Source organism: Xenia sp. Carnegie-2017, unplaced genomic scaffold (genome assembly GCF_021976095.1).
Source record: "Xenia sp. Carnegie-2017 unplaced genomic scaffold, XeniaSp_v1 HiC_scaffold_22, whole genome shotgun sequence".
Taxonomy (NCBI): Eukaryota; Metazoa; Cnidaria; class Anthozoa; order Malacalcyonacea; family Xeniidae; genus Xenia; species Xenia sp. Carnegie-2017.
In genome coordinates, this window is record NW_025813485.1 from 16,733,729 (window position 1) to 16,746,750 (window position 13,022).

At 32.3% G+C, this 13,022-nt stretch overlaps 3 protein-coding genes across 4 annotated transcripts; 1 reads left to right on the forward strand and 2 right to left on the reverse strand.

Annotated features, from left to right (window-relative positions):
• Positions 1-1,648: 1,648 nt before the first annotated feature.
• Positions 1,649-5,469, reverse strand: LOC124447061. Its single transcript, XM_046997963.1, has 6 exons — positions 4,610-5,469; positions 4,005-4,063; positions 3,814-3,910; positions 3,642-3,718; positions 2,988-3,072; positions 1,649-2,686 (listed from the first exon to the last, which is right to left on the reverse strand). The coding sequence occupies exons 1-6, from the start codon at positions 5,028-5,030 to the stop codon at positions 2,526-2,528; spliced, it is 900 nt and encodes a 299-aa protein (XP_046853919.1). The 5' UTR covers positions 5,031-5,469; the 3' UTR covers positions 1,649-2,525.
• Positions 5,470-8,655: 3,186 nt separating this feature from the next.
• Positions 8,656-10,091, forward strand: LOC124445755 (interferon regulatory factor 2-like). The gene is made up of 3 exons (XM_046996505.1): positions 8,656-9,448; positions 9,709-9,761; positions 9,969-10,091. The coding sequence occupies exons 1-3, from the start codon at positions 9,082-9,084 to the stop codon at positions 10,089-10,091; spliced, it is 543 nt and encodes a 180-aa protein (XP_046852461.1). The 5' UTR covers positions 8,656-9,081.
• On the reverse strand, positions 9,837-12,649 carry LOC124445756 (kremen protein 1-like). 2 transcript variants are annotated; one of them, XM_046996507.1, is made up of 5 exons: positions 11,972-12,649; positions 11,740-11,769; positions 11,350-11,382; positions 10,831-11,139; positions 9,837-10,350 (listed from the first exon to the last, which is right to left on the reverse strand). In XM_046996507.1, exons 2-5 carry the CDS (start codon positions 11,747-11,749, stop codon positions 10,313-10,315), a joined length of 390 nt encoding a protein of 129 aa, XP_046852463.1. In that variant the 5' UTR covers positions 11,750-11,769; positions 11,972-12,649; the 3' UTR covers positions 9,837-10,312. The 2 variants fall into 2 exon arrangements, with proteins under 2 accessions (XP_046852463.1, XP_046852462.1); XM_046996506.1 differs by lacking the exon at positions 11,972-12,649 and adding an exon at positions 11,873-11,945.
• Between the last annotated feature and the right edge of the window lie 373 nt (positions 12,650-13,022).

Sequence of the window (13,022 nt, forward strand, 5' to 3'; positions counted from 1 at the left end):
CTACTACAAATTAGTGAACTATATAATAACCAGCATTTCTCTCTCCTCTCTATGTCCTTTGGCCTTAAGGATTTGCCATAGCAAATTACCCCCTTTCCATCTTTTCTGTGTAGCTACGAATTCGTGGCACTCGAAACAACTGTACATGAGTTTTCGAGTAATTGAAAAAAATACTGCACTCCATGGAGAATGAATTTCGTATATCTTTATGTGTTTTCTTTTAAGTAAATTGTGAAAATCGATCAAGGATACTAAAGGGATCCGGCAGTGAACAACTTATATTCTCATATTCACTGCTCTTAAGCTTGTTTAATTTGTTTATTAGCCATTCATTTTTTTCGTCTACTTTATTGAATGGTAGTTGCATTTGATAAGTTTGAATAATTGAGTTCATCATGAAGAACACTATAAACAGAATGATGACGTTAACCAGAATGTGCTGTATCCTGTAACTCTGCCAGACTCTAAAAAATGGAATGCCACCCATACGAACAAGAACAAAGATGAAAACCGAGCAGAAGAAAAATTTTATGAGTACGCAGACTGCAATCCTGATAAGAGCTTTGTTCATAACAGCCCAAAATGTAGTGTCACATTTTTCTATTAAACACAGTACAACAAAAGCCTGGCATACAATTGTACTTAAAACGTCCAGCAGCATATCTTGAATTTTCTCGTGGGCTGTGAAGAATCGACAATCATAAGTATTGGGCTTTTCCAACCATTTATTTTGTATTCTATTAGCATGAAGCAGACTATTCGGTTAAAACTTCCGATCAGACAACTTCGAAAAAAACACCAAATGCTTGTTGTGAAATCTGCTTGCAATATATCATAGAACATCATACTTAATCCACGACACAAAAAAACGTAAGTTACAGCATACGTTCTGTTGGTAATTCTTGACATGTTGATGAAGACATGATACACAGAGATAATTTCTTCAAGCCATATGGACAAAATTGGAGCAAAAGCTATCACATTCGATAGATTTGTTTGTTTGCTTATATCAAGTAACAAAGGAGCAATGTTGTATCTTATGATCATACAGAAAGAATATTTTGTAAGGAAGTTCAATGCAACAGACCCTGCTATTTTTGGTAAAGAGTTGTTAGAAGAGAAAAAATGCCGCCATACACTAAGCTAAACCCTATAGCGAATAATACTGGCCAAATAACAGGGAAGTGAAAACCCCCAATCTTTAATGAATTTTCTATATTTAAAGCTCTATCGTAAGCAAAGACTAGACAAAAAAACTTGATACGCAGATGCTTTTACAAAGTGTATATTACAACTTAGACAAACAAAATTATGGCCAAACTTATCTGTAGAATGTCAAATATTCTCCATGATGTTAAAACAGAACTTGCTCCTGAAAAACTAATGTAGAGTGAGACTATTCCCAAAGACGTTGTGGTAATTAATATTTGTAAACTTGCTTTCAGGCTTTCTTTCGCAAGACTTCCATAACGCACATCGTAAATTTCTTTGTCATCATGTTCCTCTTCGTTATTATTGATCATGTATCTTGATCTGATCACGTCAAAGACATTGACAAAAAAATTACGTATCGCTATGTAAACCATCGTTTTTAAGGTTCCATATGATTCTTGGTTGTTAAACTGACTTAGAAAATGATATCACACAGTGCAGATAAATATTTTTATTGTTTACTTCAAGTTACACATGTATTTATGCGTTCTAGTTGGATGATGGTATGATAAAAATTTGAACATCTTTAATAAACGAAGGAGTACATTGCCGATTATAGTGTACCATAAGTATTTTCGCACAATTACATGTATAATATAAAAAAAATTGCAAAAAATAAATTAGGTAATTAATGAATTGATGATTTTTCACTATCAATGTCAAAAATGTCACGACAATATCTGTTATATGTTAGAAAACGAGTTTTGATACAATAATGTTAGCGAAAAATTCCTAACGGGTATAGACAGTCTTATATCTAATGGCACATGCCGGTAGTTCACAAAGCCAGGTCCGCATCTCAAATTTTGTTATTGAAGTATTGTTTTCTAAATTTTAAAACACCACTCTAATTAGTGATAGTTGGTAGAAAAAATTACCAAACCTGAAAATTAAAAACTTCATAAGTCAATTTTTGAAATTGACTCGTCATTCTCAACCACAAAATGCCATTAAGTCTTCGAGAAAGAAAAAAACAAAATAAAAAAACTTACTATTTTATTTTGATGAGCAACAACCATTTCAAGTGTTAACAATGTCGTGACAAAAATTGCTTTCCTAAATGTCCATCTTACGGACGGTGTTATAAATCAACTGAAACAAAACTTTCTATACGAAAAGAACTTTACTCAACAAAATGTTATTTAATTTTTAACGAAAATGATTTTGACTATGGACAAAATTTTCGAAGCTTATAGCCATTAAACATAGCTATAAAAATACTAGCTTGGTGGCCATGCAACTTTGCATTGCACTGATTAAACATAGTTGTCGCATATATGCACAATACGCACACGTTAACTAAAATTATTCTGTCATATACGAGTGACGTGTTCTACACATGTTTGTGTAGATTCATCGACAGTGCTTTGACCAATAAAATAACGAGATGTTGAAGATCTAGAAGAGGTCTGCTGACCAGCAATGGTCATATTTGGATTATGATAAACATCAATGTCCGTGTTTGTATAACCAACTGAAAAAAAATGGTTGAAATGTCATACAGTATGATCAATATACATTGATAGGTTCGTATATAACATTTTTACTTAAATAAATGTAATGTAGTTATGAATTATAAAATTGGCGGATGAGGCTAAGTATTACAGCAGTGATTCATTCATTTGATTGGCAAGATTTTGGAAAGTAAAAATAATGCATTGTTGTGAAAGTGTATATGATATGTGAAGTAACAGGTTTTACATCAAATAAAATATACATAACAATGATTATATTCTAAATAAGAATAAATTTTCATTTCAAGATCTTTGACATACCTTGATTTGTCTTATGTGAAGTATGGAAAAATCTAGTATCGTGTGAATGCTGTTCTTTTAACTCGTTTGACCAAGAATCAATTAACTTGAAAAAGCATGACAAGAATATAATTTTAAAAACCATAATTTGTCAGTCAAAAAACTCTTCTGGATGACATTATTACAGCCAATAACTACACCATTAAAACAATATATTGCTACCTCGATAGTAGTGATGGGACGGGGAAGAAGTTGGAGGGGGGGGGGATCATTTTCCAATGAGTCCAAAGTCTGGAAGAGAATGGAACTCGAGGCTAAATATGCCAACTTATGAATCGTCTCAGTTAAATCTGACATTTGCAACTCAACCCAGTTATATGTTCGAATAGGTTTGGCATCAGCAAAATTGTATTTTTTTGTCTCAAAATAATTTTGATATTAACTGTTTGCACTTATTTTTACGTTGTTAAATTTAGATATTCAAAAAGCAATGTTATACTTATGTTCTAATTTACAAGGAATGGCTTTCAAGTACAAAAGAAAGTTTCATTTATTCCATGCAGATGCAGAACAGAAATTCCTCTACGCCACTAGGCACAGTCATACAAGAAAATATATCATAATTCCTAAACACTTATGTGTGAAATAAGAATAAGAAATTGAACTCCAACTTACATCGATTATTTTGTTCTCTGGTAAAACTGGTTCGTTTGTTTTCATAGTTTTCACGTAGCTTGAAAGAGCAGCCTTATCTATAAAATAATTTTTCATTAATACCGAGACTTGATTCGCATGAAAATTCGGACAAACAATCGTGTCTGTAGTAGTTAGGACTCAAATATCAAACCTGTTGGTCGTTCGATGGAAGAGCAATACAGCTGTAGCAAAGGAGGAGGATTTTCTGAAACAGATCTTCCAAAAATCGGTCGATGAGACCAAACATTCTAAAAATGGATAATAAGGAGATGTCTTTACATTAATTCTGCTTGGTCACAATTAGTCAGCGTATAACAAAGAATTACATTATACAATCCCAACCTTATTGTCAGCTTGAAACATATTTGGTTGATGCACATATTTGGCATACGAACAAGGACCTGTAATTATAACATTTAACCACGGGTTTAGCTATAGCTAATTAATATGTATACATTTGACATAGAAAAGCGTGAATTTTGTACATATGTGGTGATTGTCATAGTTCGTGCAAGTACTAGTAGGTTAAAGAGACGTATATTTCATTATATTTTTGGACATTTGAAATTTGAACAAAATGCATTCTAAGCAAACTGTATATATAGATTTAACGAAAATTCTGTATTCAACGAGTACTTCAAGAAGTGTTTCCTTACTCGACTCTGTTAACGCATATGGCATAAAAACATTTCTCTTTCGAAATAACCTTATTGACTTTTCATATTATCGATGTCTGATTTTGTTTTCAATTCTCAGTTTCTGAAATATTTTGAATCTAATGGCCTACCAGTTTCCAAATGAGCATTAAAAGGATTCCAGCTAAAGCATTTTTTTTTCAAAGCAACGATTTTTTTTCACTAACAAATTCATTCAATGTCAAAAATAGTTTAAACATAATAGCAAAATTTAATTGATGAAATGAAGATTGAAAGGTATTTAGCCATCACCTTGATAACTAGACGAGCGTCCAATTTTGCAGTATCTTAAAACATTTCTTCTACCAAGGCGTTGCTTGTTATCTCGTGGTTTCATGTGGAAGACTTTTTGTGCTTCGTTTCCACGCGTTTCTCTCTCAGAAATTATCTCCTGAATGTCAGGCAAAGCGTTTAAAGCACACCTAAAGTTGGCTTTCCAAACTTTAGGTTGCTCCTGTGCACCTTCTTCCCCAGGTTTAAATTTTCCTGAATAAATTGCCCATTCTCTGAATACACATCCATCTAATTCTGAAGACCAGCCATGTTTTGATGCATGTTTCCAACGTATCTTAAAAATCTTTTTCCTTTCATCTTTCCATTCAAGACCTCTGATCTTGTTTGCATTCAAATTTTTTTCAAGCCACACACGTAACGAGTCTCGCTTTCCTTTCATGATCTACTCGACAGTTGACACGAAAATGACAAAATTTGAAGAAAACCACTTTCTTTTATTTCACGTCAATCAACACCTGGCTGTCCTCGTGTATCGGGCTTTTTATTCCTTTCTTGTGAAGAATGTCAACAATTAAAACGAAAATAATTCAACAGAACGTGTTGTGATTTTTATCTACTTCCCAGTTTCTCAGTACCTATAATGAACATGTGACTAACCACTTCAAACTGAGTGACCACTATCAAGGCAGCCACATTTCTTCGTTGGGCTTATAAATATATCGAAAGTGATACAACATTTCTGGCGTGTTAGGATGACAAAGGTATTCAATGACAAGGGTTGAAAAATCAAGATGTTTTTTGCAACTTCAACTTCTTTTTTATATTCTTAATGTATTTCTTTCCTCAAGTAAGCAGCTTTCAAACATCTTCAACAATCAAAATCATATTCATATATGCACGGCGCCTGTAACATATACAACAGCAGAAGATAAAGATTGCTCGTTTAGAAAACCTTCTCCTGGGGGTTACAATGTATCAAAACAGCAACTCGTTGAATTATTCATGAACTTTCTAGGATTTGGAGAAATTTTTGTGTTTTTCATGTTCTTTAAAGTATGCGCAACACAGGATGTTGAAATGTAGACAATAGTTATTGTTAAATAAACTCTCGTGTGTAGTTTATTTGGTCAACAGGAAAGCGTGCCTCGTGTATAGCATTTATTAGCACAATATCAATGATGTTGAGCTCAAAAACGAAAGCCACGAGACTTCTCATGATTATGAAATACAACTTTTTCAAAAGACAAATCGAAATTTATATAGTATTATAAAGAATACGAACATATGTTAGACAAGCCTTGTTCATTTGCTGTGATAACCAAACACTTAAGTGAAATTGGGGGTTTGGCGGTATAATTAACATCAAACAAGCTTGTTATTTCAAGTTCGTTAATTGGGAAATCTTCTGATTATGTATATTTTCATCACTTTGTCACAGTGCATTCTCATGAAATTATGAAAAAGCAACAAATATATTTGGAAAGAAGTAATACACAACTATGATTTTAGTTCTGTATTGTACTGTTGCGACAGAGTGCACGTCTCCCAAACGCTCATTTGGACTTTCATGGCAGGAATATTTTGTTAATACATTTAAATTGAGCGAGTTGCAAAGAACGACCAACACTTCCTTGGAAAAAATTGCATGTTGCAATGTTGCAACATTTTACAAACGAAGGTCTTTTAATTTGAATCATAAATACATTTTATACTTGTGAATTAAAACTTTCTCGAGCTTTATTCAATAATCAAAGTAGTTTTGCTACAACTATTTAAAGATTGCAGCATTTATTTATTTAAGGTGCTTTTATCATTGCAGAAACGTAAGCATATAATCCTTACAGAGAAGTCATTTGAATAAAATACATCCACACTATTTTTATTTCGATTGAAATATTTAGCATAAAACTTATCATCATGGCAGTTATATGAAGTGAAGCAATACTCTCTTTCCATAGCAAGTCAGAATACTGCAGAGCACATACACAAGAGAGAATTGTAGATAGAGTACCGGCAGACTGCAACAAGTACTCTCAAAAGTAAACATACATTGAAATAGAAATACCTATTTCTATTTCATTGTTTGGTGGTACATCACTTCTTTGTCAATTACTAAAGAAAAAGAAAAAAGCAAGCATAAACATCACAAGACACAAGTGTTAAGCCTGCCTAATATGGTATCAGATCAAATACTTTGCTCAAAAACTTTAAGATAACGTTGCAATGGGATTGTTAGTAGTAGTATGACCAGAGTTTCAGGTGTAACCTTTATTATATAAAACAACTGTTATATAATACACAACACTTAACAAAATGGAACAAATTATGAAAATTTTTTCTTACTCTATGTTGTCGTGCTAAGATTCGTAGACGTATTGAATTTTACTTATTTGATTTGAATTCGGTCAATATGTATGTGATTCCAACAGTTTTACAACTTTAAGCTGAGGCACAAACGTGACAGCACAAATAAGATGCAGTCATTAACCATTTTAATATAATTTTTATATTGAACCATTTACGAGGCGAAATAAAAATTTTGCTCGGTTTTATCAAGTATCATGAATAAGAACAGGGTTTTCAAACAACATTTATAAAACAAGCTAATTAAAACATTGCAGTGAAATCATCCTTTTGGAATAATGACATTGACGATTTTAATAGATGCACCGACATGTCAGTGGGGATATTTTTACTTTACACAAAAAATGCTTCAAATTATGAACAAAAATTACAAATCAACTGAATAAATTATGAACAAAATCGACAATTTAGGGACATGACTCATGCATAGAATACGAGACCTTCTGAAAATGGTTCTCATTAAATGACTCATGATTTTTTTGTAGTGTTGTCAATAGTGTTTATCTGTTTGATCCAAGAATAGTAGTTACAACATTAAAAAGCTTTATATATACTTTATATCCATTACAATGAATAGGCTACTAGCTCAGCTAAATGATCAACCTTGCATAAATTTGCCGAAAGCAGGGTTGATACGAATTTTGTGATACGTTTAATTATTACCTGCGAATGCTAAAGTAAGGTTTTTGAAATCATAAAAAATAAAAATCCAGTAGAAAGAAGAATAATTTTTGTATATGAAACGTTTATAAATAGATGATTCAAATTAGTTCGTGGAATCATATATACCACGAATTCTGAGGATTCTAATTGTGTACGCGCCATATCTCACAAAACACAATTGTTGCGAATGCTCATTTTAAATTTCCATATTCAAACTAATGAGATTTTCTGCATTGTTGCGTACGCATTGTGGCAGATGCGACAACTATGAAAATAATTACTTTCTTCAAGTTTTTCTCGCGGTTCGGTTCGATCAACTTCTAGATTTTTAATTCAAGGAATATCGTTCGGCGGGTTGTAATCTTAAATGGCCGTAAAGTACATACGCGACACACACATTTATCGAAGTACTGTTTTAGTTCATACATGCAAATTTTGTTTAGATTTTACGTTCAAGGCAGAATATCCACAAAATAAAATTATAATGGAATAAATAACGTTTATAGAATAAGATGCCTTAACCATGGTCAGATATAAAACATCATCAGACTACAACTATTGCCCAGTACAAACAATTATGTCTTTAATGTAGTGAATCACCGGTAGAGGTGTTAAATTCTTTTCCAAGAAAATAACGGTGATGTTCATCCTACATTCTACGCTATCGTGTAAACTCAAGTGCACTGTGCTCAACTCAAACATGTTATTGCTTATTGCCGTAATCAGTGACTTTGGTTTTAGTAGTGATTTTTTTAATCATCGCCTCACAATTAATGTTTTCAACTACGGCTAATATTGATTAAACCTAAAGAAAGAAAATACTTATAATTTTTGAGAGTAATATGCTAAAGTGCAAAAATCTCTCAATGTTTGTTCTGCAATTCGCATGCTCAAAACAATGACAAAAAGTTTATGAATGGCAATGTAATGACCGTGCAAAGTGCAGACTTGTAGCACAGAAACGGAACTCTTAATAGAAAACCGGAAGACAAATGAAAATATAATTATATGATGTAATTATGTATCAACAGAAATGAGTAGGAAGATGTGTTCAAAAACTTGAAATTAAATAATGAGTACTTTGTATTATTCTTTTGAATTATAACGTAGTTCCACAAATAAGTTGGCAAGAATCAGCAGTATGATGGCGTAATAATTTAGTGACTATCAATGTGTGGACAAATTTCTAAACATAGTATCTTATATACAGGATGTTTTACTTTCACAAACACGTGCTCGCGGTGAGCATTCATGATTTGTGACAATAAAAGATGTATTTAAAGACCACCTAGCCGATGTACAGAACCATTAAATTTAGAATAAGGAAAGAGAAAGTTAAAAATGTTTTTACAGAGTAATTACAATCGCATGTCTAGTTTGCGTCGCGCCTAACGTTAGTCAAGTCAATCAGTTGTATATCGAAGACAAATAAATGTTTTGTATATTTCCGTTTTCCATGAGATATGGTGGATGGTAGACTTCAACTAAGAGATTGGCTACTTACATTGCTCGAGCTTAATGAAACCACAGGATTGCAATGGGAAAATAGAGAAGAGAGAATATTCTCTATTTCTTGGCTACATGGCAGAAACAAAGGATGGAAATGGGAAAATAACTCGCATCTTTTCAAACAATGGGCCTTGTACAAGAACAGATATCAGCCTGGCGATGATCACAAAAATGCCAAACTTTGGAAATCAAGATTTCGATGTGCTTTGAATGCACTTCATGATGTGATTGAGCTCAAGAATTTAAGCAAGACCAAAGGACAAAATGCAAAAAAAGTTTATCAATTTCAGCGGAAGCTGTTCGATCACCGCTTCCAGGAAGGTTTTAAGAAATTTGATTTAAAAAAATGACTTAGGAATGATTAATTCTTAAATATAATTTGCCACAACATTTCTAAATAATGTTAAACTTTTATGTACTTCCTTGACACGAACATTCGAAGGGTTTATGATTATAAGTTGTCAGATGGAATATTTATTGATACGGTATATTAGACATAAGAACTTAGTTCACAGGAAACGTAAATGAACATACATATGCAAGCCATTATTTTGTTGCCTAATTAATGCTTTTTTTTACAGAGAAATTTAACGAAGAATCACCTTATCTTAGCAAGAAACATTTTTCAGAAGACGTATGTATATGTAACGTGCATAGTGAAAAAATATTCCTGTGATAGAAATTTTTAGTCTAGTGTACACCAGCAGTGTTAACATATAGAGTATATATTTATTGAGTTACAGTTGAGAAATCAATAAGAGTTTTGAGGAAATAAGAAATTAAACATATGAATAGTGTTACAGTGAGATATATTCACAAGTTTTGCCTCATTTTTTCTTAGAAACAATACGATAATGTACAATTTGCAACAGAATTTCATCCGTCGTCTTTGCGGCACAATGCATGGTTTACATGGTCTGACGATCCATTAGAGTATGATTCTCAAGGAACAAGGAAAGGTTAGTTTAACTTATGTCAATTTTGCACAATAGTGAAGATAGTTACACTTGTGTCTTACGTTACTTTTGCAGAAATTAAATACAATATTTGTGAAAATGTTCCCCAGTTGTTCAGCTGTTCTTACGAAGACGCAGAGATGATTGATGATATCGATGCCAACAAGACTATAGAAGAATTTCTACAACCAAAGTTTTCACAAATGTGACTTGATGTTGCATTTTTTTGTTAAACGTCTTTTGCTTCTTGATACTGAATGCCACGAACTAAATAATGACAAAAGACAAATGATGAATGGTTCACGATATTTTTGACAAAACGTGTGATTGTTATGGTGGAATAGATCGCATAATTCGGAAGCACATATGCCGATCACTAACAAATGATGCAAAAACAGAGCTTACAAAGACCTCGCCATTTATCTAGGCTTATGAAGCGAAATATTGTAATATGCTAATTTTAAAAAACTTTTAATTACGATTTCCTGTTAAAAAAGTATGTAGTTATTCGTTGTGTACATATAGCAGAAATGCCAAATATAAAATCTGCAGCCGAAAGTTTTGAATTTATTGATTTGAAATTTTCTTATTTGATGACACGAATCGTGCAAGGTGCAAAAAAAGGAGAATGTTTCCTCTTTAATAATAAAATTTCAATGGGATGAATTTCAGTATCAACGTAGCTAATTTAGGAAAAGTTCAAATGAGTTGCACAGTATGTCAACGAAAGTGGTAATTTTACGCAACCTGAATAAACAGAATTCACCCATTTTCCGCCACAGGAATCGAACACATCTTCAGTTACAGCTGGTATTTGTTCACCAACGGAGGGTAAACACTTCATGTTGCAATGTTTATCTGATACACGACCGTAACGACCAAATCTATTGCCACAAAAGCACAAGTTTCCATTCTGAAGTCCTGCATAACGAAAGCCTGACCTAGCACAACTTAACACACACGATAACACATCGCCTCTGTTTCGTTTATGGGAGTTGGGGAGATGTGGTAAATCTCTTCCTCTTTCTTTAGAATCTCGGTAACAGCCAATATAATCTAGATATTTCAAAAATAAAACAGAAGAAACACTTTAATAAGTTTCTTTAAACGCAGGTGATGTAGTTATGAGCAAATTTTGTTGATGAGCAAATTATGAAAACAAAAAATATTTGCGAGACGAGCCGTATTTAATTACTCTCTAACAGTACACACATTTCCCCCTGTATGCAATCATAATTTAAATAAGCATGGAACAAAAAGACTTACCATTGCTTGGGAGATATATTCTGGCTAGCAGTTCTATATAAAATGATAGAAGTTTAATCTTTATTTATAAAATTGTAATAAAAGATTATCAATACATTAAATATTGACAAAAAACAGTAATGTGGCCAGCCCGCGAGTTTTTTGGTTGTGCGATGTAAATATTTTCGATATTTACTAACTGTAAAAAATAAATAAAATAAATCATAAATAAATTATAAATAAATTTCCATCGCACAACCAAACTCATGAGATAGCTATGTCCTTGAAAAAAATACAAGATATTGTTTGATTTTCAAACGCTTTTTTAATCAGGTTTGAAATGAATGTCATTCAACTCTAATATCTACGCGTGGTTTTATGTAGTATATGAAATATAAGGCTTTACTATACCTGTTATCATAATGGTCACGATTGCTAAGGCTGAAAAGCAATTTTGAAAACAATTAATACAAAATACAACAACTGAAATACCTGAGATCAAATTCGATTGTTTTATAAAAGTAAATATATATTTTATCAAGACCTTTATAAACTTTAAACAAATTCATGGTAGATTTAATTTTTTACAGCGTTAAGTACCCGCTATGGAAAAAACTAAATAAGATTTTGGATATTTTCATACCTGCATATCAAAAGCTTCAATCGACGTAGACCAATTGTGATGTACTTTAAGTTGCCTTCAGTCACTCCACTGTATTCGTTTAACACCAAGTATTTCATCGCATATTTCTTCTTTTTGCAGTGCCAATTTAATAACTATGCCGTGAAAAATCTCTTAAATTTCAATCATGAACAAATAAACGTTGTTTCTTTTGCACATCAACAACAATGACATTTTAAGACTTACCATCAAAATATGTCAGTAACGTGAGCAGAGAGCAGATAAACTTACGCACAATTTCTCAAAAATTTTTAACTGTGGAAAATACTTGGAAAAAATAGGTACGAGCGTACAATTACACAGTTGAAGCAACTATGTAAAGAGTTGTTATTATGCTGATGGTCATTTTGAAAGAAGTTCATGTAGATCAACTTCAAAAACTGTTCATATGTCTAAGCATAAAGCATCAAGCACACTAGAACTTAAATTTTGAATGACATTCGCGCGGCATTGTATTTTTCATCACAGTAATGACCGCAAAATGTTTTAACGACGATATTGTATATACTTGTCACGTGATCTTTAAGACATGATCACCTGACCTATGGCGTCAATGTATGTATCTATTTATTTATAACTTCCAACATCTTTCTAATGAAGGCTCGAAGTACCGAGTCAAAAGCTCAATAAAATAATGTTACAAAAATCCGGAGTAACTCTCATTTTTATACATTAAATATGCCTGGATTACCAATCTTTAAACTTAATTATATATTTGTACATTTTATTAAATATGCAATTAAATTGTTGTTGTTAATAACTAAGCAATAAAAATGCCTTCCAGTACAAATTTATCACCACGATTTTTTAAAAAATACAAAGGTCCGATATTTCTCGGTAAAGGACTGTTTTGCCTGATAAGAGTTTATTAAAACGTGGTATATAGTGCAAATATCAGTTGTTTAAACTAAAGTTTTTACCCATTCAAACAACCATGTCGAATCAGGCCTAAATTTGTGTTCATTCTTTATCCAGAGAATGAACACAAAACAATTGTTTTGCACAAGTAAAA